At 54.8% G+C, this 27,699-nt stretch overlaps 1 protein-coding gene across 1 annotated transcript in view; it reads right to left on the reverse strand.

Moving 5' to 3' along the window:
• Window positions 1-246: 246 nt before the first annotated feature.
• Window positions 247-27,699, reverse strand: part of LOC144732241 (piezo-type mechanosensitive ion channel component 2-like) — a 135,790-nt gene continuing 108,337 nt past the window's right edge. The window contains exons 36-53 of the mRNA XM_078613639.1: window positions 27,188-27,408; window positions 25,744-26,061; window positions 23,740-24,270; window positions 22,046-22,304; window positions 21,344-21,532; window positions 20,632-20,992; window positions 19,425-19,557; window positions 18,837-18,984; window positions 17,595-17,809; window positions 11,967-12,125; window positions 10,312-10,459; window positions 9,217-9,405; window positions 8,154-8,246; window positions 7,197-7,369; window positions 6,584-6,709; window positions 4,874-4,953; window positions 3,869-4,061; window positions 247-3,102 (exon numbers count right to left, since the gene is read on the reverse strand). Of these exons, the coding sequence (XP_078469765.1) occupies window positions 2,850-3,102; window positions 3,869-4,061; window positions 4,874-4,953; window positions 6,584-6,709; window positions 7,197-7,369; window positions 8,154-8,246; window positions 9,217-9,405; window positions 10,312-10,459; window positions 11,967-12,125; window positions 17,595-17,809; window positions 18,837-18,984; window positions 19,425-19,557; window positions 20,632-20,992; window positions 21,344-21,532; window positions 22,046-22,304; window positions 23,740-24,270; window positions 25,744-26,061; window positions 27,188-27,408 (3,789 nt within the window). The 3' untranslated portion in view covers window positions 247-2,849. The remainder of the gene's footprint in view (window positions 3,103-3,868; window positions 4,062-4,873; window positions 4,954-6,583; window positions 6,710-7,196; window positions 7,370-8,153; window positions 8,247-9,216; window positions 9,406-10,311; window positions 10,460-11,966; window positions 12,126-17,594; window positions 17,810-18,836; window positions 18,985-19,424; window positions 19,558-20,631; window positions 20,993-21,343; window positions 21,533-22,045; window positions 22,305-23,739; window positions 24,271-25,743; window positions 26,062-27,187; window positions 27,409-27,699) is intronic.

Here is a 27,699-nt window from a genome sequence, read left to right on the forward strand (position 1 = left end):
CACGGCGCAGGGTGAAGGGAACGTGCGCACATCGCGAAACAAGGCCACGTGGTCACGGGGCACGAAGTCGAGAGGGACGTTGAGGTGCACAAAAAAGACTTGAAAACGCCAAAGTTATGTTTCCATAAAACAAGACGTGCTTGTGTTAGCTACAGCCAATATTTAGTCATTACCACACAACCGTGCCCAATTTAATATCATTCTGTCACATACCCCAACACTGGCACTTGATAATTCAGACGGTGGTAAAACATGTACATTTATTCAGTGCGACGTCTTATCGATGAGCTTTGGGCCATCAACACTGGCTCACTGATTATATTCAACATCGGACCAAAATCGGACTTGGCATGTACAGAATACGATTCCAAGGTTACGCCAGAGGGCAACGTTGATGCTAACCCAGGAACATGAATCAATCTCAGGGCGTGCTTAGCAGTCTGTGCCCAAGCACAGAGAGCCGTGTTGGGGATGGGAACCATTCTGCTGGTGTGTGCAAGTCAACGCGACAACGCTTGCATTCCAAAACCCATTTTACACACAAAACACAGTACGTTCGTTTGTAACTGTTATTTCACTATTGTCTAAATCGAATTTCTGCGCGCACTTTTTTCAAGCCAATATTGTCGTGGGTATATTTCGCGTTTATGGAAACATAATGGGAAGTGAAATTTAACACAGAAGCAGTTTGTTTCCACGATAAAAAAATGAAAATCCCACGTGACCATGCCGCATCACGGAGGCCATCGCCACAAGTCGGACGCGCCCACACGAGGAACACCGCGACCCCGATGAGGTATACAGCCGGGTCTCAACATGCTCATCCCTAGCAGCACCCACATCGATCGGCGAGGTCGTGGCACTGCAGCGCGTGCGTGCCGCCACGCACAAACAACAACTCTCGAATTCAAACGACGCCCCCCGAGCGCTTTTCCGCCGAAGCGGCGGTGTGAACGACCGGCAACGCCCGAACCGAACCGTGTTGACCAGCGGCGTCTACAACCTCCTCCGCCTCAGCCACGCTGCGGCCGAGCCGCGAGAGGAAAGGCCGGCGCCTAACGAGTCCGGTCCGGACTTGGCACGGCAATCAGCCGGTGGAAAACCACCCGTGCCGTGGAGGTCCCCGTGTTGGCTGGGATCGTACGCGGCGCAGGCGGCGGCGGCGTTCCACCCGGTGTGGTGCCATGTTGCCACAGGATGTATCGCGAAATATTGTCAGGGCCACGGGCAAATGTAACACACGCACACCGCCTAGCTTGGTGGATGAGCTCGATTCGTAATCGACTAGGCTATAGGTCATTACATAGCAATCGATCAATCGATTTAATTGGGAATAAATCATCTTTAGCATCTTCATAGTGCCGCTCGTCCTCAGGCTCCGAAGGGCTCCGCACAATTACAGCGCTGCCATGCAATGGTAATTAGATTTAGTAAAAGAGAAATCAAAATCTCCACACTACAAGAAAAAAATAGAATCTCACAAAATGTCAATTACAGTGTTCAGGTCTATTCTGCTTTGTCCAAATCTAAACACGCAGACTGGACCATTGCTTTACAGTCAACTAATGAGCGAGACCGAAATTATTACACTGTAAATGGTATCAGTAGCTTCATTATTATCTTTTTCATCCAAACCTATGCAGAAAACGTCTGTTCTTTCCTATGTCTTTAGTAAAAGTTTAAATACATATTTGTTCGGCAAGGAAATGAGACATACTGCAAGACGGCATCTCATCTGGGCCTGGGCAAGGAGGAAAGGTCTAGTTTGAGTATCACCGATGTGTGAGACACGACACGGAAGTCTACAACCACAGTACGCACTACAGTATGCGCACAATATTTACTCACTTCAGTGCATGCCGACCGCGATTGGTTAAAAGTTTAAGTGAACAAATAATTAAATACAAAGTGCACTCCGCCCTCGCCTAGAAGGCTGGTGCTGGTGGCGGCGGCGATGCCCATTAGTGACGGGCACCACAGTGCCAACGGGGATCAGACGATCGTCCCAGTGCCGTCGTGAAGACAGGGGAGGGGTTCCACTGTGTCCCAGGGGTAGCACTGCGCCCCATCTCCCTGCCTCGGCAGCAAAAAAACACTCGATCGTCCCCTCCAGCCGGAGCTCATCGCCCGTGGAATCCAAAGCCAGCAGCATCTTGGAAGAGTCCAGGTCGAGCTGGGAATGCCTTGGGAGCCCTTCAAGATGACTCTCGATGGAATATTATCTCAACTGCAAGACGCACGCTTTCTGTAATTCATTAATGAATGGAAAACCCAGACTTGAAGAAGCTTTGTTGAAATATCTCACGTGCAAGATGCAAACCAGTGGACATTTTTTCTTAAGGACTCCCAGGCCCGAGGCTTTGTTGAAACGGGAGCCCGCATCCTGCACGTGTTGTTGAGAAGAGACGATGGGCCATGAAAACCGTTTGCCAGGCTACAAGTCCACGGAAGCGAGAGCCGGGGTTGGCCGTCACGGTGCCGGAAACCGACCTCCAACGGGAGACGCATGGGGTTAAAGGGAAGCCCAGGCAAAGGGACTCGTTACTCGAATGGGATCCAGACTTTTAATCAATTAATTAATTCACCATCAATGTGGAACACAGAACCACAAGCTAGAAGCCACATCGTGGAAAACGGGGCCCGGGCTTGCGCCTCGCGGTGTGGAAGCAGAGATTGGACTCGAAGACTTGAGGAGGCACCACCGAACCGAGAGGTGGGCACGAGAAAAGAGAAACAGTGACATGGGTCTCCCCCACAGCAGCTCGGCAGGCACATCGCGTGACACGGACTCCAAGGGGGGGAGCGCTGCTCAAGAGAAACGACCATTGAGAGACGGTTGGCCGCCCGGCTCAGTCCTCCTTCTCGCGGGTCCACTTGATCATGGTCTCGGGCGAGCGGTAGAGGAAGATGAGCTTGGCGTAGAGGTCCTCCTCCAGCTGCAGCTCGCCCGTCTCGCGCACCAGGAAGATGTCGGTGCACAGCTTGAGTGCGCGGTCCACGTTGGGCAGCTCCTCGAACATGATGGAGTGCGAGATGCCGCTGAAGAACTCGCGCACGAACTTGCCCACGACCAGCACCACGGAGGCGTACAGGCCCACGATGCTACGGGGGGTTGGGTGAGCCGTCGTCGCCGGAAGGGGTGAGGAGTCGTGAAAAATATACGGGGGGGGGGGGGAGCAGCGGAGGGGGGGAAACAAAGGTTGAGGTAAGGGGTCAGGTGAGAGGTTGAGCCGTGTATGTGATGACATAGGCGTGGTACGGTCATCTCTCAGAGGTGAATAGATTAATGAGATGGAATCTTTACTACTTCATTTGCTTCTTAAGAAAAGCATTTCCTGTAACATTCGCCCACTGTATATTTTCTGTTATCAGGCAGCAGCCTCAACGATTAAGAGGACTTTGCACTTAGGTTAAGCCCAGTGATCCCAGACGGTGACAGACAGTAGCAGACACTCCGACTCCGTACTTGTGAGCTCCGTTCCGTGCCGGAAGCCCAGAAACTAAGCACCCATATCATGCATCACGTGACTTCTCTGCTTCAATTACATTTTTATTCAAGCTTTTCTCACTTTTTCTCAGAGGAAAATGCTATATCCTGCTTAGACAAACATGAAGAAAGTTATTGAGATCATTTAATTTTGTCTAATCAGAGCCCGGTCTGTTGGTGCCTGCGTACAGCGGCCGTGACCCACAAGTCGCAAGGCTTGCGAGTCACAAACGCCGGTGAAGGGGTCAAACCAGAGCCCTCCGTCCCACTGTGGGACTTCAACAGATAGCGGCCTCCCACCATCATTAGTTCGCCCCGCGAGCAGCGCCGGCGCGCGGCGCAAGCGGTGCCGAGGAGCAGACGCCGGCGCCTCCTTCGTACCCGTAGCCCGCCAGGAAGCCCAGGCTGGGAGGGCTGACGCGGTCGCTGAACACGATGATGCGGATGTCGTCGCAGCGCCTGCCGGGGCAGTCGCTGCGCAGCTGCCGCAAGCTCCACCACTCGGCGTGGCTGCTGCCCGCCGGGCCGCCCTGCCTCAGCACCAGCTCCACGTCGGAGTAGCTGCGCTCGCCCTCTGGGCGGGGTGGAGGGATGGGGGTGGCGGAACGCCGTGGGATGCATGACAACGGCTCCAGCGAGAGCGGGGAGGTTTCTCGGCCTCGTGGCTTTCACTTAACTTAGGAAAACACGACTTGTTGCTTAATTCCACCGAGCCAAGTGCCTGCGGCTCTGATTGGATGATTGTCTCATCGCAGGGGCGCCATGTTGGCAAGATGTTAACTACCTCGCCTGGTATGCAGGAGGTCGTGGGTTCCTCCCCAGACTGACGCCTGCTGCTGTATATTTGGAGTCTGCGTCTCTCTCTTATCATCATCACGGTGGCTAGATTTTAACTACCTCGCCTGATATGCAGGAGGTCGTGGGTTCCTCCCCAGACTGACGCCTGCTGCTGTATATTTGGAGTCTGCGTCTCTCTCTTATCATCATCACGGTGGCTAGATTTTAACTACCTCGCCTGATATGCAGGAGGTCGTGGGTTCCTCCCCAGACTGACGCCTGCTGCTGTATATTTGGAGTTTATATGTTCTCCCTGAGTCCTCCGTTTTTTTTCCTCCACATTTAGAAACGTGTATTTAGAGTATTTGGCTGCTATACATTTTTTTGTTTGGCTTGGCAGCAAGGCTTCTGATCGTATTGGATGATGAAGTCACAAATATTTCCCTGGTGCATACAAACCGTGGTGCAAGCAGGGTGGTTTTGATGGCCAGTTTTTTTAAAATGACAAATTGCCAAAGGCTGCCATGCGACGGTCCTTCATGGGAGATGCAGGACAGGTAGTGGGGGGTCCAGGTGTGAGGCCTGGGCACGAGGGCTCGTGGGAGTCACCTGGCAGCATCTGTCGCACGGGTGTTGAGTCCGGGCCACCGGGCGCTTTCAGGTACGGAGGGAAAAGGTTCTTGATCAGCCTGCACACACACGAAGCAAACAAAGACAAAGATTCCCCACATAGCCTTTAACAGACTGTTAGAGCAAGTGCTGTTAGCGAGTATCTATGAATGCCAGCACGGCACACGAGGGGGTGGGTGCCCAACACCACGCCTGACCACCTTTGTATCCCCAGTGGGGATGATTATACACCACACAAGGTGCTCATTTGAGGCCCAGGACCTATTCAAATAATCGTCACCGATGTTGGCCGTGAGCGAGAATGGAACTCGGGCTGCCGGGTTTGTAGCGCAGCGTAGCGCTGAGTGCGAACCACGTGTCCAATGCACTGGCACACACACACTCATACTTGACTGTTTGTGATTCAATTAGGCAAACGTTATTGCTGATACATGTTTGTTTATTTACCTTTTAAGAAATGTCGGTTTAAAGCTGAAAGGGTTAAGGTCTTTAAGGCAATAAAACAGTTGTGTTAAGATGTTAACACACCAAACAGAAACCTTTTGCAAGGAATCCTGTCTGCATTAGCCACAGATACTTGTGAACATGCAAACAAAAACATGCTCTGGTAGTATAAGATGCATTATCTTTGAAACTGATTGGTCCCCGCCAGAGGCAGCTTTCTTTAGAGCCTCGTCTCAAAGTGTTAGACCAGAGGATGCCAAAAAGCGACCAGCACAAAGACAATGCCACCATCAGGGCATTTATAGCTCGGGGTGAGGTTTTATTTGAAATGTAATATCAATGCCACTCAAGGGGGTATAAAAAGATTGTACAAACAAATTTAAAGATTAAAAATAATGTAAAATACCGAATGGCAAAAATACACTCAAAGGGAAGCAATTATGAAGTAGTGAGTCTTATATTCCCTCGTGAACACACGTAGACTCGGAGCACACCGAACTGCAGGTATCCAGTAGCGATTATAGGGGTCGAGAGGAGGTGGGAAGGGAGGATAGACGAGGGAATGGTAGAATGATGGTGGTGATGCTGAGGTGGAGCGGGAGCGTAGAGTGAAAGGAGGTTGATGTGCAGTAGAGAGAGGAAAGTACATGAACTCCTCTACTTACGAACATTAGACTTACAAACTTTCAGAGATAGGAACAAACCTGTCCGTATGTCCGATTGCCCGTTCGGACCGAGAGTCGTAAGTTCAACCACCGCACAAACGATGGCGGTGGTTGTTCGGTGTCATTACCCAGAATTCCCAACATTCCTGCCTGGGCCACCACAATTGTCTGTTGTTGTGTTGTTGCTGTGCGGTTCACTACGACGTTCTCTCTGATTTTCACAAACATTATCAACCCCTATCATGTCTCAGAACCAGTGGCATCTACATCTACAGAACGTGAAGAACCAGTGCCATCTATATCTACAGAACGTGAAGAACCAGTGGCATCTACATCTACAGAACGTGAAGAACCAGTGGCATCTATATCTACGGAACGTGAAGAACCAGTGGCATCTACATCTACAGAACATGAAGAATCAGTGGCATCTACATCTGCAGAACAGGAATATGAAGAACCAATGGCATCTACATCTGCAGAACATGAAGATGAAGAAACAATGGCATCTACATCTGCAGAACATGAAGAACCAGTGAGTAGTTCCGGGTGCAGAATGAATGGTGCAGGGTGCAGGCCATACACAGCGCTGTGCGTGCTGCTGTCCTGCAGCATGGCAGCGATCTGTGCGCGTGCCGGGTGAGTGGCGTTCATCTCAATGGTGTGCTTCTCGCGCGACACCTCCGACTTCCCCCCCATCTTCGGGTCACTGCGGATAAACGGGGACATGGGCGAGATGCGGGGACACGGACATCCAACCGTATCACGGGCGCACGCTTCAGTTCGTCGATTAAAATGCCGTTTGCCGCTCGGCTTGGCGTGGTGAGGCGAGGCGTGGTACGGTCGAGTGTGGTCGGTGAGCCACGGTGTAGTATGGCACGCTAAGGTATGGTGCCACGGGTATGGCATGATTTGGCATGTCATGGTTCGGTGTGGTATGGCCGGGAAGAGTGCAATGATACAGCGACGCGCAGCGATGCATATTACGTACGTATGTTTAACTTCTTTCGCACCAAACGTAACCAACCGCGCTATTCCGAGGTGCTATTCGGAGGTGCGTAAGAGCGCATAAGGTGTGATGGGCACGGGGTGCCTTGGCACGGTCAAGTGTGGCTTGGCGTGGCACGGCAGGGCCTAAGGCAGTGACGTGCGGAGTGAGGGGCGCGCGATGATGGCGCGGCGTGTGGAGTGCCCACCGCTGTATTTTCCAGTAGAAGCGCAAGGTGATGCCGGACGCGTTGCTAAGTAGCTCCTGGATGAGTTTGTTGCGGCTGGGGGGGCTGATCCCCCACACAGCCGTCGAGTTCCCGGCCAGTCGCGCCGTCGTGATGTCCTCTGCCGAGTAGACGGTGATGAACTGCATCGCCGACTGCGCCGGGTAAACCACGCCGCGGTTAAAGCGCTCACCTCGCGCTCGGGACGCAGGTTCACATCCGGCCCGGCCCATCGTCCCTTTGGGGGCTTTATAGAGTATCAATTTATGGATAGACATCACCATCGTCATCGGTTTCATATTAATAACGCACCTCCTGTGCAGTAGATCTCAAGGCGCCGTGCCACAGAGGACCCCCAGCGGCAGCTGTCCCTACGTAGCACAAAGTGAAGGCGGCACTGGCCGGCAAGTGCGCATTAGCCTGCCAGCAGGGGACGATGTGTTTCTGCGTGGATTCCCGATTTAGTAATTTACAAGTATTGATAAAATTTTTACCAACACAGGCTATATAATGTCACGGGATCTTTAACGTACGCTGTGCAGCAGACGGCGCGAGTGTGATGGTGAACACACAGGCCGCAATATTAACCAGGGAGGCCTCGGGGCTCAACCGCGAACCTCTGCAACGAGCGGCAAAATGCACTCGAGGTGGGCCACGCCATTGGCTCACAGCTGTGGTCATGCCATGGATGGACTGATCCCCACGAGGGAATGTGGAATTTCCGCCACTGGATCGGGACCAAACCGGGAGGCGAGTGCTGCCTGGTTGCTCGTTTCTAGAGGGAGACACTTCGACGTCATCCTCGAGGGGCAGTTGGCAAACTTATGGGCACAATGGCCACGTGAAAGCCATTAAAGCAGCACCTCTGATAATCTGGGTTTGAATCCTAGACGGGCCCTGCACGATGAGGCCCGCAGGGAGAGGCTGGGTGTGCCCTACCGCTTGGTTTCCGAATGTATTGGTGAGTTTCTTGTATTCCGTCTCGGAGAAGCGAACCAGGGACTGCTGCTGGGCACTCATCATGTACAGCGGCTGTGAGAGAGACACAGAGCGACACAGAGAGAGATGTGGGCACTCATCATGTACAGCGGCTGTGAGATACAGCGACTGTGAGATGCAGACAGAGACACGGGAAGTGTGAGAAGCAGAGAGCACAATTTACATTTATTCAAAAACTTATAAGGGGGAAAGATGACCCTTTAACATGGTAGTTTCAGCGACAGGCATTACGAATCACATTGTGTGTCCCGATGATCCTACAATGCAAATAATCATCATAATGCAAAGTGATGTTACGTTCAAACGTATATCCAGCAAACTAAGTATAACATACCGTTTTATGTGTGTATGTTGAACTGCTTTCGCACCAATCTCACTAATCGGAGGTGCGGTGTACAGTAAACAAAAAGCCTCTCATGTCGCTGGTTATCGCAGTTACCGCCACAGCGGCGTTCCAAGAGGTCACAGGTTCCACCTGCCGGCGGGGCCATTGAAACGTTGCGGATTTCTGAACCCCCCCCACCCACCTCTGTCCACCGAGCAGTGCTACTGGGTCCACCACAGTGAGTGCATCTGCAGGTCGCGTGCGGTGGGGTAAAGTGTGGGTGTGTTCCCATCGCTTTTGAGACGTCCGGCCAATGTGAAAAATGGTCGGACAAAATACGGCCTTCCGGAGCTCCCTCGAGAGTGGGAGGGCCTTCTGCCAGCGTGGTGCTAGTGAGCCACTGGGAGCTGTGCACTTTTAAATCCTCACAGAGATTTAAAACTAATTTCTGTAAAACTGATTTTCGTGTTTAGTTTGTTGTCCTTGCCCCGCAACTCGGATTAGCGCGGTTTGCGAAATACGGTGCGTGAAAGAAGTTCAACATACACACCCACATACATGCGAGAATTAACAGGGCTGCATCTTTAACCTTGACATTGACGGCGTCGCGAACGCAAACCACCCCCCCCACCCATGCCGTCAGGCGGCCACCGCCCCCTCCCCCGCACCCAACTCCACCTCGTATCCGCCGAGAGAAAGCGACACGGAGACGTCGATGGGCGGGTTCACGACCCCGGCCACCGACTTGACGAGCGACATGAAGAGCAGCGGGAACCACACGATGCAGATGAGCAGGAAGACCATCATGCCGCCCATGCCGTACTTCACCATCTTCTTCTTCTTTTGCCCGCGCGGCTGGGGGTACCTCTGCGAGCCCGGGGGGTAAAGAGCAGAGCGGAGCGTGCACGGCAGGGCTCGCACCAATGGCCACATCCGAGTGCGCACGAAACATTTTGATCGGTTCACGTTCCTTTAATTACTATAATTTTCAATTGCTTTGTTTCACACAAATGTCAGATAGAAGAGTAAATTCCGTGTTTTGTACTTAGTCTGTTGTCCTTCCCCCCAGTGCGAAAGAAGTTCAACATACGCACAGTATGTGCGGAACTCTCACAGATAGCAGTGTGACATCACATCATGCCTGATGACAGCCCCTGCAACACGATGCCATAGAACTTGCTCGAGTGCCTTCAGCGGGCACCTGATCCACATTAAGTGGTGGAACTTTCTTTGTCAACCCCGCAAGGAGTGTCTGCCACGTGGCCACTCCGAACTAAGGATATATAACCGCAATATGCCAACGAGGGCCAAACAACGACTTGTGACTGGGACGGATATTTTGGGCAGTCATTGGCGACCGGGGCGAGGCCGTGGACCAGAGGGGCCGCTGCGATCGCGTGTGGCTCAATCCCCTGACATCAGCACGGGGCTCGCTATACCCTATCGTAACAAAGACCAGACTCTCCCAGTCTAAAAGTCCATTTTCCATTCTGCATTATGTTTCATCTGCCACCAAAAGAGTTGCATCAGTACTGCAATATTTACAATGTTATACAATGTTGAGGAAATACATATTTTAATCAACGAAAGTAACGTCCAACAATGGAAGAGCGCGGGGTGGCCCCTCCCCCCGACCCTGTACCATGAACGGTGGACCGGCCGATGCAATCGGCGACCCTTGGCCTATCAGGGCACGTCACGACTAGTGGCTGGCGGGGCCAAGCGAGCCCATTCCGCATGACCCCTGCACGCCCACGGTCCGCTGCGCCCCACCTTCTCGGACTCGCGCCAGCACTTGAGAATGAAGGTGTTGGCATAAATGTCCTCGATGCAGATCCAGCTGGAGAGGCTGAGCGTGGTGTCCGTCCACACCCAGTCCATGATAGCGCGCAGCTCGATCAGGAAGGGTACCAGGCGGAACCTGCTCACGTACGCACGAGGGAGCGGGCGGGGAAGCGCGTCGACGCTTCCTCCGTGGGTTGCCGCCATCGCGCTGTGCGGCTCTCCGACGCGCGTTGGGGGATCGGGCGGCGCGTCGTTCAGAACAATGTCCGACATTTCGCTTCCACGCGCCCAGGAGCCTCTCCAACAACCGGAATGAAGAAGCTCCCGGCGCACGGAGAAAAACCGCGCGTGACATCGTGCCGAACGGCGCGGCGTACGAGCCGATTGAGGATTTTTACGTCTAGATTGAAAACTAATTTCTTACAAACTACTTTTTATGTTTAGTTTATTGTCCTTTCCCCGTACCTCCGATTAGCAGGGTTGGCTACGTACGGTGTGAAAGAAGTTCAACGTACGTACATACACCGGGGAGCCAACGTTGATGCTCCCCATTTCCCTCCAGCATCTGTTAAGATTGTTTCGTAATCCAGAACGGCCATAAGTATTATAAAGTATGGAGGGGATGATGTTGTTATTGCTTTGGGGTTTAGTGATAAGACATTTGCACCGGGGTGGTAAAATTATTTAAGCAATAAATGTGGCTATCACCTGCAAGGAGGTTCTTTGGTTCCAAAAATATCCAAGCCCTGCCCCCACTGCAGGCCGTACCAACGAGCAAAACGTTTACCTAGGCCATGGTCTCACTGGGACGTGGCCTTACGGGGCCGTGGCCTCACGGGGTCGTGGCCTCACGGGGTCGTGGCCTCACAGGGTCGTGGCCTCACGGGGTCGTGGCCTCACGGGGTCGTGGCATCACGGGGTCGTGGCCTCAGAGGTCGCCGCGCTCGACTGGTGGCTAGATGGCTTGTGTTAGTAGGGTCAAGTGCTGCCATTGAACGCCAGGCTCAGGGTTGAGGGCTTATTGTGTCGATGAGGATTAAGGAGATCGGTGAACAGTTAGGTAACAGAAAAAATATAGGTGGAGCCCTGCAATTCCTTGCTCAAGCCATGGCTGGCTGAAGGAACTCCACCAGAGGGAGCTCTAGAGAGCCACTCAAGAAGTTATTTGGTCTACTCTTACACGCTGCTCAGGCATTTTGTAAGAGGTGGAAGTTCCTAACGTTCTTCCCCGCTCCTACTGGACATCTGCGAAAAAGAACTTTATAGCTCCTCGGATTCCTCCTGTAGTATAAAAACTGATTATGATTACACCACCACACGGAACCTGGGGAACCTACTCACACTGCTGGGTAGACAGAGACAATGGTGGGGGGAGGGGGGGCGGTGGATTTAAGAAACTTGCTCCGATGTTTCAACTCCCGCGTCAGGAGACCAAACTGGTGACCTCCACATTGCCGGCGCGCTGACCATCACGCCACGGCAGCATCCCGGTGAAAAGGCATGAGGTTGTTGGATGCAACGTCAAACCGAATCGAGTTCTCAAATTTAGTACAAAGAGTTTGGCCTAGGGCCAGACTTCCTCGGGGTGGTCAAGGGACGTGGAGGGTAGCTGGGCGCTGGGAGGCGGTGAGTGAAGCGCTCACCCCTGGAACAGAAAGAGGTTCATGTAGTTGTATTTCTTGGTGAGGAAGTTGCCCAGGATGCGGGTCGGGTAGCCGCAGCGGATCTGGTAGGCGGACAGCCCGAAGTACACGCACTTCACAAAGTACCACAGCTGGGCCACTGTGTTCAGGTTGAACTTCCTGCATGCCAGACGCGCAAACAAAACACAAAGACAAAAGCAAAGATCCCCCCCATTTTGCCGTATGGACCGTCGGGACACGCGCTATTAGCCAGGACCTATTGTAGCCGGGTACCAGTGGCCACGCTGCACGTGGCAGCAGCAAGGGTTGGTGGATCACGCACAGATGTCGTGAAACTCCCCTTCTCGTCGCGAGAATGTGGTATGGCTAAAACGTGAACTCCACCTGTTCCGTCTGCATGGGATACAGTGTTGCCAACTCGCTCGCCTGGGTTTTATTTGGGTGCTCCGGTTTCCTCCCACGTGTGAACACCCATGAATTGGTCGATAACGCATTCATACGTAGAGGAATGCAGAGCTTCGGGGGGGAGGGGGGTATTTGGCACCGGCGCACCGGCTGCCTGCGTTCCCGCTTGCCTTTGGTTCCTCCTCGTGCCTCCGAGTCGCTCTCTCTCCGAGAGGGAGCGCATTACGTGCGGAACTCTTACAAGCTGAAATCACTGCTATTATTGTTGTATAAGACTGGCATGGTACGCGAGGGTGTGTTTGGGCCAACACCGCACTCTCCAACCTTTGTCTCCCCAGTGCTGATTATTTTTTAATATATGGCACCAGGTACTTGTTTTAAGACTGAGTTGATCTAGAGGAGGCCCAGGACCAGTCCAGATAATTGCCTCTGTTGTTCGCCGTGGTCAGGATGAATTGAACTCCGGTTGCTGGATTTGTCACGTGGTGTGCTAACCACTATGTCTGTCCATTTCTACACAGAAAAACCCACAGAATTGTACAAAAGTGAACAAGGCCCGGAGTTGGGCCCGTACTTGAGAATTGTTACGCAAGGATGTTACGTTGCCTAGAGAACCTGCACACAGAGTTAATATGCGAGCCAAGGGCAATTGCGTTCAGGGTTTTGAGTATTGTGGAGCGCTAATTTAAAGGCTGTTGTGTAATGTTTAAAGGTTGACAATTGTTGCATCGGGTTAAGAGTTATCTTGTGACAGAGGTTCAAGGTTGAGGGGTGCTGTTATGTAGAGATGTCACAGGTTGAAATAACAACTAATCTAATCTGTTGACAGGGGTGCACAAAGACAAAGATCCCCCGTGTTGCCTACACAGACTGTAGAGGCAAGTGCTGTGAACGAGCACCGATTAAGGCTGACATGGGGGGGGGGTTGCCAGCACCACGCCCGGCTGTCTATGCCTCCGATATGCTAATGTTTACACGCCGCACCAGGTACCCATTTAAGGCTGAATCGACATAGGGGTGACCCAGAACCGGTTGTGATATTCGTCGCTCGCATTAGCCGTAAGTGTGACTTGAACTCGGGCCGCAGGGTCCGAAGCGCAGCGCGCCAGCCACAGGCACAACACGCAGCACTCGCCGCCCACCTTGGTGATTAGCGACTGCCCTGACACAGCAACAATGTGCAGGGGGGGGGGGGTAACGGGTTCAGGAAACAGCTGCCGTGAGGAACGGCAACATACTCAAAGAGTTGGCCAACTGCACATTTGTGAACTATGAACTAGCTGATGAAGAATTACTGGTGAAGAGTTGCTGATGAAGAGTTGCTGATGAAGAGTTGCTGATGATGCTCGGAGAGCCTGAGTCGTTGCGTCGCAATCATTTCAATGTTTGCCGATCCTCGTGTGGGGGTAGGGGCTGGGGCCGGGGTAGACATGAGGATACGGCTCAAGGACGTGGGGCTGTTGTCCATGAGTGAAAGGCATTCAAACGAACTTCACACTGTTGTGGCCGCTGTGTAGAGTTCACGAACGCCACTTGTGTGCTGCTTTTGCCAGGATCTTCCGCGACTCGAGGCGGCTGTCCTGGTCATCCTCGAAGTCTTCCCAGGACATGAAGAGCCTCGGGTTGCGTAATAATCCACCGCTCAAGGCAAGGCGTTTACGCCGCGTAGCTGTCCCGCTTCCAGTAGTCGGAGGCATTCCCCTATAATTTGTTTTAACCTCAGGGGTAGCGACCCCATTGAGGATCGAGGTTTTGGTTGTTGTGGTAGTGGTGGAAGTGGTGGTGGGGGTTCCAACTTGGCACAGTAGGGGGCACCGGTGGTGCGTCCGCCAATCATCTCAGTCAACCCATGGCACCTTGGTCTGCCAGCGAGCCTTTCACACTTCACGTGGCATCAGCGTGCACCTGGCCTGGCACATGGTGGGTAATATTGGTGGTGGTGGAAGAAGTGGTGGTGGTTGTGGAGGAGGAGGTGGTGATGGTAGTGGAGGCAGTGGTGGAGATAGTGGTGGAGGTGGTGGAGATAGTGGTGGTAGTGGTGGAGGTAGTGGTGGAGGTGGTGGAGGTAGTGGTAGTGGTGGTAGTGGTGGAGAAAGTGGTGGTGGTAGTGGTGGAGGTAGTGGTAGTGGTGGAGGTAGTGGTGGTAGTGGTGGAGGTCGTAGTGGTGGTAGTAGTGGTAGAGGTAGCGGTGGAGGTAGTGGTGGTGGTAGCGGTGGAGGTTGTAGTGGTTGATTAGCGGTGGAGGTAGTGGTGGAGGTAGTGGTGGAGGTAGTGGTGGTAGCGGTAGAGGTAGTGGTGGAGGTATTGGTGGTGGTAGTGGTAGTGGTAGCGGTGGTGGTAGTCGTGGTGGTAGTAGTCCGGAAAAAACAACCCCCTACCTCCTCGTGGTGCCGGGCGGCAACGCTGTGGTGGGCAGTGCCGTGGGGGGAGGGCCAATTTAAATTGGACTTTCCCCTCATTGCGTTTGTAACCACCACAGCAGCCAACATCATGGATGCATGCCAGGTCGAAGCAAGAACATCTGCTGGACTACACCATGAAAGAACAGCAGATGCGGGCCCATGTCATTGACACCAGGACCTACCGTGGAGCTGATCTGCCCACTGACCATCGACTTGTCATCTGTAAGATGCACCTGCCATTCTTCCACTCCGGTGGTGGATGTACACCCAGGACCCCATTCGAACCCTTAGTGGTATGGTCTCAACTAGCTGATGAAAGTTGCCAGCGACAATTTAATCATCGCTTGCGGCTGGGGTTGGCATCGTCCCCCACTCCTCCTGATGTCGAGGGGAAATGGGCGAGGTTTAGGACTGTGGCTCATGCAGCTGCAATGGCTGCTTTGGGTACACGGTCCAGACCTCCCCAGAAACACTGGCTGACAGAGGAGGTGTTCAAGCTGGGAAAAAGCGACAGGCCCCCTCTCATCGGCTACAGCATCCCACATCGAAGAATGAGGAGGCTTACCGCAGCTTTCGCTCGGAGGTTCGGAGAGCCGTGAAGTGCTGCAAGTATGGGTGGTGGTCACGGGTTGCTGAGGAGATAGTCTGCCTCAATCACCCGCGATCACAAATCGCTCTTTAATTCCATCAAAAAAGTAACCTGCAGCACCACACCTATTACCATCATTAGGGGAAAAAATGGTGATCCAATCTCCGACCCCCAGGAACAAGTTTGCAGATTTGCTGAGCATTTCTGTGAGGTCCTGTGGGAGGGGAAATCCCTCAGCCCGGAAAACAACGTGGGACAAAGTGGGGATGACCCTGTCGAGGCTGCTGTGCCTCAATTATTGGAATAAGAAGTCACCCCCTGTGAGTGGCTGGCTGAGGTGCCATCTGTTGAGGAAGTACTGAATGTGATCCAGAGCCTGAGACTAGAAAAAGCACCGGGTAGAGATCATCTCCCAAGCAAAATGCTGAGGGTGGCGTTTGTGCACAGACTGCCCTACATGACATCATAACAGTCTGGACCACTGGACGGGTTCCGCAGGATTGGAAGGATGCCCTGATGGTCCCCCTCTTTAAGAAGGGGAACCGCACAGGGGCATCTCACTCCTCAGTGTGCCGGGAAAGGTACTGGCAAAGATTATTCAACATCGCCTTGCTAGGCACGCTGACGAGAGGCTTGCGGAGCCCCAATGCGGTTTCAGGAAAGGGCGGTCCTGCACAGATGCCATATTTTCTGTCCATCTGCTACAGCAGAGGTGTAGGGAATTCCAACAAGACCTACATCTCTGCTTTATTGACCTGGTCAAGGCCTATGATACCATCAGTAGGCCTGGGCTCTGGGTTGTTATTGGTGCTTTCGGAGTCGCTGACCCTCTGCTCACGATCATTAAGGACCTTCATTATGGTGAGCGGGCCCCGGTAAAACTACGTGGCCGGGAGTCGGAGCCATTCCAGGTTCACCTTGGAGTCCGACAGGGATGTCCCCTGGCTCCCACATTATTTAACATCTATTTCGACCACGTAGTTCGTGAAGCCTTCAATAGCTGTAGTGGAGGAATTTACATCTGTAACAGATACAATGGGAGGCTGATCGATGCCTGGGTACGGTCAAGGGATGGCTCCCTATTGTTCAAACATGTTATGTATGCCGATGATCTGGTAATTGCTGCTCACTCAGAGGAGGAGTTAGAGGTGCTGCTGCTGAACCTGGAGCTTGCCACTAAGAGGTGGGGACTTACCATCAGCCCCACCAAAACTAAGCACCAGCCTGGGTATTTTGTACCATCGGACACTCCACTCCCACAACTCAATTGGTGATAGGGCAGTTGTGGAGAGAGTGGAGAGTTTCCCATACCTGGGCAGTGTACTCATGACCGGCTCCGGTTTAACAGCAGAAGTCTCACTCCGAATCAGTTGAGCGGCATTATCTTTTCATCAGTTGCGTAACGCTGTGTGGAAGCTACCTAGTCTGTCGCTCCGCACGAAGCTTCAGGCCTTCTCAGCCACAGTCATTCCCTCCCTTCTCTAGGCTTCCGAAACGTGGATCACCCTAATGGGCTGGCCTGCCTACGATCCATCCTGGGTTTAACCAGGCTGGATTGTGTGAGGAGCTCACAAATCCTTGAAAGATTTGGACAAAGTCCCATCGGTGAGCTCCTCCGGCAGGCAAGGCTGCACTGGCTGGGCCATGTAGCCCGCATGCCCAGCCACCACATGCCTAAACAGCTTTTGTTTGGCCGGATCGAGGGGGCTAAACGGGCACGGCACGGGCTAGGGAAAAGATGGAGTGATGTGGTACAGGAGGATGTGGAGCTGAGTGTACTTGCCGATGACTGGTACCAGCGGTGTCAAGATCGGCCTCTGTGGAGGAGGCTCGTGAAGGACGCTACTGGGCAGTTGGAGGCAGTCGCCCTCCAACAACAATGGAGAGCGGGGAGCGACGCTCACAAAAACCTGCCAGTGGGCGTTCGACACTTCACGTGGCCTCAAGGTGCACATGGCCTGGCACAAGCGTCGTGGTGACGTCACCGCCACTTAGTGGCGAATGGCGGTTGTTATTGTTGGTAGTGGTGGTGGTAGTGGTGGTGGAAGCGGTGGTGGTAGTGGTGGTAGTGGTGGTAGCGGTGGTGGTAGTGGTGGTAATGGTGGTAGTGGTAGTGGTGGTGATAGTGGTGGTGGTAGTGGTGGTAGTGGTGGTGGTAGCGGTGGTGGTAGTGGTGGTAGCAGTGGTGGTAGTAGTGGTGCGAGGCACTGGGAGCTGCCGCCGCTGCCGCACCTTTCGGTGACGCCGGGCAGGATGAAGAACATCCAGAAGTGGATGCCGAACACGAGCACGACCTGGAAGATGACCTTGCCGAGCACGGTCTTGCGCAGGTAGAGCGCGCGGTCCACCACCATGGTGCTGAACTGCAGCAGCAGCATGACGAGGAAGGCCTGGGGCACTTGGTCCTCGGACAGCGAGGACGCGATGTCCGCAGCCGCCGAGTGTTTCTGGGGAGGCAGTCAGACCGCCGATACTCACTCGCCAATACCGATACCGACGGACGCCATTCGTCGCTAAGTGGCGGTGATGTCACCACGGCGCCTGTGCCAGGCCAAGTGCACTTTGGGGCCACGTTAAAGTGTCGAAGGCTCGCTGACAGGAGGTCACGGGACAGACCCAGCAGGTGCCATGGGCTGACTGACCGGGATGACTGGTAGACGCAGTTCCATCGTTCCCTCCATTGTATTTGCTTCGCTCTCGAATAAAATGTTATTTGATTGACGTCGTTTCGATATTCGTCGCTGCACCTTCAAGGAACGCATCCCCGGCCTAACCCGGGATTATTTCTGGACCTCTTGTAGTCCCACAATCCACAGAGAGCACACCACGGTCTCTAGTTGGCTTACTCTGAGAGGACTGAGGGGTTTAGTGGCGGTGCAGGAGTTAGGGCACTGCGTGCTACGAACCCTGGCAACCCGAGTTCGATTCCCGGCCACGGCTAACATCGGTGGTGAGAAATATCTGAATCGATCTTGGGCACTTTCTTCAACAGCCCAGCACTGACCAGTTGAGGTGAAGTATGGTCAAACAACCCTCAGCCGTTAATTGACAAAGAGCTGTCCGCCATCATTAGCCGGGTTAAGGGTGGCGTACGCCTGCAGCCCAGCACGAACGGACGCGATAGTTGGCGGATCGCCACAAATGTTGCAAAACTCCTTTCCCCATGGGAGACGAGGTGGTACAGCAGAACTGTGGCTCCCCACGAGGCCGCCCTTCCCTCCGATCTGTCGCTCCTCTCACCTCCGAGTCGCTCGCTCTACGAGAGCGAGGAGCGAATACTGTGTGCTACGCCGGGTTACAAGTTGATGTTATTACTTTTGTTGCCACTATTCACGAGAGGAGAGGGGTTTACATTCACGGTTTAACACGAAACACCCACCCCCACCCCCCCACAACGCGCCACGCTGGTCCCGGTTCATCACGCGAACTCCGCGCCAGCGAGTGTCGCGGTGCGCAGAGGAGTGGGATGCGGACCCCGAACGCCCAGTATCCGAAGACGATGATGATGAAGTCGACGACGTCGGCCATGAACATGAGGGCGTAGACGTCCGTCACGGGGCTGAAGTCCGGGTGGATGAGGTCGTAGAAGAACTGGCGGATGGGGCGGTACACCTGCAGCACTCTGGGTGCAGCACGCACACACAGCACAGCGGTGAGACGGGGGCGGCCGCACGGACGGTCACTCACTCACTGACGTCACTCGCTGACGTCACTTGCTCACTCGCTCACGTCACTCACTCACGTCACTCACGTGAGTAAGTAACGTGAGCGAGTGGATTCACGGACTCTTGGAAGAGGAGAGTACCCACACTTTCCCGCACCGAACGTAAGCCGCCGACCGATTAAGCGGTGTCGTCAGTGCGTGCCGGTGCTTTAGCCAAGTGGCCGAAACACCACATCAGTGGCTTCGCCGACTTTTACATTTGCACTTGTTAATGAATATTATTCCATGGAGAGCCGCAGGGCTGCTTCCCAGAGAGGGAGCTACGCTTGGGATGTTGGGGAAGAGTTGGCAAAGGAAGCACGAGGCGGTGACACTGTGACGTTGTCTTTGCTGCAGACCGGGCAATGACGAAGTTGCGACACCGCATCGCCAGCTCCTGCGCCTTCATCATCAGCAGATCCTTCCGGGTGCGCGGGGCCGGCGGGGTCGGCATTCTGCTGCCCTTCCGGCTGCTGCCCTTCCGACTGCTCCCTGTGACCCGGCCGGCGGGGGGGGGGGGGGGCGCGAGACGGGAAACGGGGCGCTCCGATCGCATGTCCTCGACTTGTTCACGTTCTCATTGCGCAGCTGGGTGGAAAGTCACGATGGGTAACGTCGTCATTTTATTTTTGCCTCGACGCGTGGCGCCATTTCCTGGCACAAATCTGCCACCCAAAGAAGTCAACTCGCGCATTGCCCCCACATTAGAGAACGGCTCTGGAAAATAACTTGACTGGTAAGAATCAGTTTAAGTTCGGGGTTACGTTCCTGTAAAACACGACTTTAGCTGATTCGACGTTATGTGATCAGCTATTTTCCGTAAGAACGAACTACAATACAGGAGATACGTTCCGGCACTCAAATATAATGTAAAGTCTTCATAAATCACAAATTATAAAATTTTATGAGGAAGAATAATGCTAAATAGAGGAAAATAAGTACAATTTATATTTACACACACATTTTAAACACATTATTACAGAAGGCAATAAAATAAAAACCTAATGGGTACTTATAGTTTCATAGGTGGTGGAGAGACGAGTGGTAGAGGCATACACGGTCAACATGGGATAGAACCACTACACCACTCAGAGTAGTCCCTCCGCCATGCACGAGCAGCGCACGGCACGAGCAGCGACTTGGTCATCGAGCAACTCACGAGCAATAATAAACAACTTTGTCGACGGCGTAAAGCGGATAATAATGCCCCCCTATTTGGCAACGACGTGAAAACGATGAGACGTAAACTCATCGTTGCCGGAATACAAATACTTCTGAGGTCCCTTCGACTGCCACCGAGCCGCAGGATATGGTGGCGCTTCGTCTCGCGAGCTCCGCTCTGACAGGTGCCAGACGCGCGGCAACCAAACAGAACGTGTCCGAGCTCTCAGCGCCGGAAGGAGCCGCGCTAAGGGCGACCCACGTAATCGCAAACTCTCCGCGGCGGCCCTTGGTGGCCGGGCTGAGACTATCGGTTGCGACGGGGTCAAAGAGGCGCGCCCGCGGCGGTCGGTCCGCGTCGGACGGCGAACGAGGCGTCGCCGTCGGCCCGCGTTGGAGGCTCACCTGGCCGCGAGCTGTGGCCCGACAGCTGAGAGATCCCCGAACTCTTGCGCCGGGGGCCGCCCGAGTGGCAGCCGGCGCCGCCCGGCCCCGGGCCGCGCGGCACGGCCAGCAGAGGGCCGGACGGAATGGCGGGCGGCCCCGCGACGGCCGGCGGGCCCGGAGGGGGCGGCCCCGCGATGGAGACGGAGGGGGCGGGCTCCGCGCTGGCCCTGCGGGGCCGCTCGCCGAGCGGGCGCGCCGCCTCTTGGCACGACGGCTTGCGGCTGCCGGGCGCCGCCGGGGAGCCGTCCCCGCCGCCGGCGCTCGCCTCCTCGCCCGGGGTCGCTTGCTCCTCCTCGGCGTCGTCCCAAAGGCCGTAGCACTGAGCGCCGTCATCGAGCGGCGCACGCGCGCACACACGCGTACGTACGCACGTACCGGCAAGCTCCGTTAGCGAGCACCGATTAAAGGACGGTGAGGCCAGCACCACGTCCGGCCGCCTACGTCTCCCAAGTGCTGATGTTCACGTACCCTACCAGGTGCTCATTTAAAGCCGACTTGACCTAGGCGAGGCCCAGGACCAATTCAGATATTTCGTCACCGATGTTAGCCGTGAGCGGGAATCGAACTCGGGCCGCCGGGTTCACGGTGCGGTGCGCTGACCGCTCCACCGCAGCTCCCCGCAACGCGTGCAGTCACGTACGCACAGACGTACGTACGCGCACACACGCACCTTGAGGATGGAGCGGTGGAAGAAGAGCACAAGCAGCTGCACGAGGTCGTAGTAAACGTATCCCTCCTTCTTCTCCACGCCGATGATGGTCGCCGGGTCAAAGGGCTTGTCCAGGCTCAGGGCAAGCCTCACCATCGTGTTCCAGGGGAAGAAGCCGAATTGGAAGAAGTATTTGATGACGACCGTCACCTGCACACACGCGGACACGGCCGGCCACCGCGTTCCCATACCGCACACAGCAGCGGGCGCCGTGGCGGCGAGATGTGATCTCCCTCGCCTGGTATGCAGGAAGACATGAGTTCGATCCCAACCCTGACGCCTGTTGTATATTTGGTGGTCGTGTGGCTATTTCTCTGGATCTTCCAGTTTTTCCCTCTACATTTAGAATCAAAGTGCATTTAGATTTGGCTGCACCTAAAAATTACCACGTGTGATAAGCCACTTCGTTGAGCTATCATTTGTGGCCAGGTGGCTTCTGATAAAGAGCTAATAGCTCAGTGGGCCTGACCTTGTAAATAAAAAATTTTGTTTATAGTTTAGTTTAGGAACAATGGCATTGTTAGAAGAGTGCTGAGCCAACTTGACCAAGGTTCTAGGTTAGACTCCGGGCAGTCGGCTGACACTGAACCAGACTCTCACGGGTTGTGAAATCGCTTTGGTTCGTATTGTTTGTGCCGCGTCTTCCTGCACGCGGGCACGCACCTCGGTGTACACGATAGCCGTCATCCAGAAACGCTTGCTGGGCCGCGGCACGGACAGCATGGCCCACAGGAATATGAGGATGGGCAGCACCAGCGTGATGCTGGAGGCCGAGATCATGTGGTTGAGGATGATGATGAAGTAGCACATCATCTCGGAGCGTGCCACCACGGTGTTGTAGAGCGCGAAGAAGAGCTTGAGCAGCCGCGTCTGCTCCGTGTAGAAGCGATCCGAGTCGTCGAGGTCGTCGTCCTCAAAGAGCCTGCGCACGACGAGACATCACACTCAGCGTGGGAACGTCGTCACCCGCACGACGAGACATCGCACGCAGCGTGGGAACGTCGTCACCCGCACGACGAGACATCGCACTCAGCATGGGAACGTCGTCACCCGCACGACGAGACATCGCACGCAGCGTGGGAACGTCGTCACCCGCACGACGAGACATCGCACGCAGCGTGGGAACGTCGTCACCCGCACGACGAGACATCGCACTCAGCGTGGGAACGTCGTCACCCGCACGACGAGACATCGCACTCAGCGTGGGAACGTCGTCACCCGCACGACGAGACATCGCACGCAGCGTGGGAACGTCGTCACCCGCACGACGAGACATCGCACTCAGCATGGGAACGTCGTCACCCGCACGACGAGACATCACATGCAGCGTGGGAACGTCGTCACCCGCACGACGAGACATCACACTCAGCGTGGGAACGTCGTCACCCGCACGACGAGACATCACACGCAGCGCGGGAACGTCGTCGACGTAATCACCAACGAAACGTCACGGTATTCAAATTGTAAATGTTGGGGGTTTACTCTCCAACACACCGGTGTGTGGAGCTAGTAACAAATTAGTACGTTTCGTTTACCGTGACAAACCCAATTGGCTGTCTGGTGGTGGTGGGTTTAATGACACATTCATATTTACGCGACCTTACCCAAAAAAAAACCTTCATTATGGATTAGAGACAGCATCCACACGAGAGAGCATCCAGCTATAAACATCAAAACTAGAAATATTAACGAGAGACACCATTAGCACCAGATACCGGCAGTCCCCGGGTTACGAAAGACCCGACTTACAGAAATCCAACATTACGGATATGCTCCCATAAATTATGTAAAAAATAATTCAATACTGTATGCTCAAATGTTTCATTAGTTCTGTCAGCGCAAATAGTGCAGCGTGGTGAGGTTGCGGATGAATACCACGGAGCAAGGCAGAAGGTAAATGGAATTTTTTGTAGCGTTACGTAATTATTTTCCTTTTGTAGCATGACGCAATTGTTTCTTTTATATTCTTAGAATTACACTTCGATTGCTCATGGTCTCAGGCAACAGCGATCAGAGGAATGCAGAGCATATTTACAGCGATACGGTGAGAGAAAACGAATGAGTAATTGGGTAGGCGAGGCGCAACTATTTCCGGCGATGGGATTTTATCGTTGATAAAACCCGGGGACTGCCTGTACATCATCAGTGTGAGAAGCATCATCAACTCTAGAGATTTAATGAAACCGTAAACCACGCGGCATACCAAAGTACTCTGGGATCACGACACTCGCGCTGCATTACCCAGATGCCCTGCGGGCGCTGCCCTGCTCTAACGACCACGGTGGACAGGGGGGTTGGGGCGAGGTGGGGAGAGGGGGGGGGCAAGGGGAGGGTTGGGGCAAGGTGGGGGGCGGCACCTGTTGAGCAGCAGCTCGCTGGCCGTGTGCTGGTGGGACAGCGCCAGTGCGGGCGCATCCCCGCTCTGCACCGACAGCAGGCTCTTGGGGCGGTCGCCCAAATCCACTGCCGCCGCCTCCTTCGGCGCCGGCGATTTCCGCAGGACGACGACCCCGGCCTCCGGCAGCGAGTCCAGGCTGGCGGCCTTGCTGTAGGTGGGCGGCGCTTCGTCGATGCCGCGTGGGAACTCGGCGGGGCTCTCGTCCTCCGCCTCGAACTCCACGTCGTCGCTCGTCGCCCCTTCGCCGGTCGCGCAACTGTAGTCGGACGTCCCGGTGGCTCCCGCCGCCCCCCGACGACGGAGCCGCCGCCCCTCCTCCTCCTCCCCGTCGTCCTCCTCGTCGTCTCCGTCGCGCCGGCGGCGGCCGCGGCCGGGATCGCGCCATCCCCGCGTGCCGCCGCGCGCCGCTGCGTCCTCCTCGTCGGACGCCTCCTCGATGGTGTCGGCGGTTCCCTGGCGCGACGCCAGCGTCGTCACCTGCGTGGCCTCGCTGCACGCGCGGCACACGGGAAGCACGGCCCACGTGAGGCGCGGCGCGGTGCCAGGGCCCCGGCGGCGCTGGCGGGGTGCCCATCCAAGCGGCTGCGTTGCCACGCTGGCGCCAGGCCTCCTCGTCTGTTCATCTTCAGACAATGTTTTGCATTTATTTGGTATTGCTTTAATGCCTCGTTGCATTTAATTTAAAAAAATTAAAGGGGACCCCCCTTTAGTGGCAGCTGTCCCTGCGTTTAGATGATTAGACTGCTATAAATTTCCACATGATGATAAGCCACTTTGTTGAGATATAACTTGTGGCCAGGTCGCTTCTGAAAGAGTGGGCCTTACTTGGTAAGATAAAAATAGTTTCGTTTTATTTGTAGATATTTTAAGTGATTATTACCTTTCCTATACTTTGCACTCCTATCGTGCTTCTGTACTGTTTGTTGTCGTGACGTTCTTACCCCGTGCCCCGACTGGACATCTGTGAAAAAGAGCTTTATAGCTCATCGGATTCAGCACGAGCCTGCATGTGGGCATTGGTCATCCAGCAGGGTACAATGATTTCTATGTGGGATCCCAATTGAGTATTTGCCAGGATAGCTTAACTTCAAGTGGTAACTAAACAACAACAAAACACAATGCGTTAACAATAATCTATGAATGGAACTCGGTATAATAGTTGCATGTGTGCATTCATGACAGCCCCAAAGACGAACAGGTATTTCAAAACGGCCATTGGGTGAAAGCGGAAAAGACAGGACGGAAAAAAATAATATTTGAACAAATCAGCTGAAGACGAAGGGAAGGGCAAATGAAGGTTTACGAAGGCACAGCAGCAGATGGGGTCAGGACATTAGACGCGGCAGCTGTGAGACAGGGAGCACGACACCGCAGGGCAGGCTAGGAGCTCTGGGCAGGCAGGCAGGCAGGACGTCGGGATCGGTGAGTGAGCGGAAAAATAAAAGTAAACGTTCGCGTGCTTCCGGGGTGCTCAGGAGGTGTCTTCGGAGCAGGCGGGGAGAGAGGAGATGGAGCGGCTGGGGACGAGGATGCGAGGTGTGTGACAGGAGCCAACGCTGAAGCTGCCCGTGGGAGCTGGCGTGTGGCTGGTGCAAGGTGCTTGGATGCGACAAAGAGGCGGTGTTAATTTTCTCTAACTTTTTTTAGCATTTTTGTAATTTGGTAATTTTGCAGCAATGTTGTCCCACTCCCGCAGCCAGCGAGTTTCCGTCATGCTCCTCGACGACGACACCACGGTCTTTCGTTTCTCTTGGTGCTTATCGTAAAGAGTTTCGCGAAAACACAAATGCCCAAGTGAATTTCAATTTACTGGGTACCGAAGAACGCAGCCCTATCGGTTGCGAGCGGAGACCATTAACACTGGTGCCAGGTGGCGTCGCCACGGGGTAGAGAGGAAGTGGGGGGGAGGGGGAGGTTGGGGGGGTTCCTCCGTGGGCACCGCCGGGCGGTCGGGCACCACCACCTCTGCATCTGGCTGGAGCTGTCGAGTGAGGACGACTGCGAGTCGTCCACGTGGATGGAGCGGCGTAGGCGCGGGCGAAACCGCTCGCCAGGCGTGCCCGGCGTGCCCGGCGTGGCCGGCGTGCCCGGCGTGATCGGCGTGCCCGGCGTGATCGGCGTGATCGGCGTGGTCGGCGTGATCGGCGTGATTGGCGTGCCCGGCATGGCCGGCGTGGCCGGCGTGGCCGTGACGGTGGCGGTGGTGCCAGGAGTCATGTCCTCTCCGGCCGAGTCGAGCGTGTTCTGCTGCGACCACAGCGTCGTGGCCTCCGTCACGCAGCTTCCGCGCAGGAGAGAGGGGGGCGGCCGCGGCAGGTGGGGGTGGGGAGGTCATCGAGAGGTCACCCGAAGTCAGTAAAAGGGTCGATTTAGCTGGTGAAGGGCCTGTGCAGCCCAGCTCACGGCCAAGTGGAATTTGAAGACGGCCACGTGATTTTTTATTTACGCAGGAAAGCCTCAATACCGAGTCTCAAGGCTGTAGGGGGCGATGTTGCTGCTGCTGCGTGATCACAATTGAGTGATTTTCGTGTACATTTTCAGCATCGGGATATTTTGCCGTATACCAGTGACATTGTGTTTGTTTGCTTTTAGCTCTGGGAGGAAAACCAGAGAACCCAGAGGAAACCCATGCAGAACAGGGAAGAAAATATACACTACACACACAGAAAGGCACCCGAGTTGGGAGGTGAACCCAGGCACGTCTTGCTGCGAGGTACGAGCGTGACCAGCGCCGTGGTGCTCTGGCGATGTCATGGGACCGAGGAATGATGACAGTGACGTCAACGGAGCGCTCTCGTGGCGTCTCTCGCTCGAGCTCAGCATGAACTCACCTGGCCAGGGCCCTCTGTAGGCAACAGGACATTGGCAGGAGAGGCAGCGTTCCTCGTGCCTGCCGCCCGCTCATGTGAGCGCCCGTCATCCACGGGTCCCTGTAGCCTGCATCGTCCTGCCTGTCTCCTCCCTCGATCTGCTTAACCCCTCCCTTTCCCTCGACCCCCTCACACTCCGAGTGACGTTGCGTCTCGTCTCTCTCTCTCCGTGTGTGTTCGCCCATGCCCTATAACTGCCCGTTGCCCACGTGTGCTCGCGATGAAATCATTTACAGAAAGAAAAAAAGGAAATTTAAAAAAGAGGACAATGATGGAAAGGAGCGAAGAACGATAACTTTCACACCGCACAGCTCTCTGGCGTGTGTTGGGCAGAGCGAAACGTCGGACATCGTGCCGAACAACACGCGGCAACAAACCCAACAACACCCCCCGGAGAGTCGCCCAGCAGCAGCAGCAGCACGACCGACTTGGAAAGCCGCCACGAAGATGCTACGGACGCAGACAGACAGAGAGAGGGAGGGAGGAGGACACGGCCAGGGTCCGGACACCCTGGGCCGCCAGGTTGACGTTGGGCACCTGCAGGGGCTGCTGTCCGACATGAGCACCGAGTCCTGGCTGGAGGGGGCTCCACGGAGTCGCGCGGGCCTTGCTCCCCTCTCGCGGACCTGGCTCCCCTCGCCCCGACGGGGCCCTCGTCCCGAGCTTGGGCCGCTCTCGTCCACCGACGCCTCGTCCTCCGAGTGGTTCATCTTGGTGTGGTAGTAGCTCATGATGCTCTCCTTGGAGGGAACGTTTCCCTGCACGCACCGGGAATGCACGTTACGTATGTACGCGTGCGTGTGCTGAACTTCTCTCGCACCGTACGTAGTCGACCGTGCTAAATTGGCATGTGCACGTACAAGGGGCGAACAGCATTCGCCCATCATACCCACTCATGCGTAAAGTCGGTCTGAATAGGTGTTTGTGAACAGCATTTGGCCCGACAGCCTAAAAGGATGAATGGGTGATGTGTTTGTTGGGAGGTTGGTGCAGCTATGTGGGGGAGGTGTGTGGGGGGTAGCGGTGGAGTAGCGGTCAGCGCACTGCGC

The sequence above is a fragment of the Lampetra planeri genome, chromosome 42, assembly GCF_965212315.1.
Source record: "Lampetra planeri chromosome 42, kcLamPlan1.2.h2, whole genome shotgun sequence".
Classification (NCBI taxonomy): domain Eukaryota; kingdom Metazoa; phylum Chordata; class Hyperoartia; order Petromyzontiformes; family Petromyzontidae; genus Lampetra; species Lampetra planeri.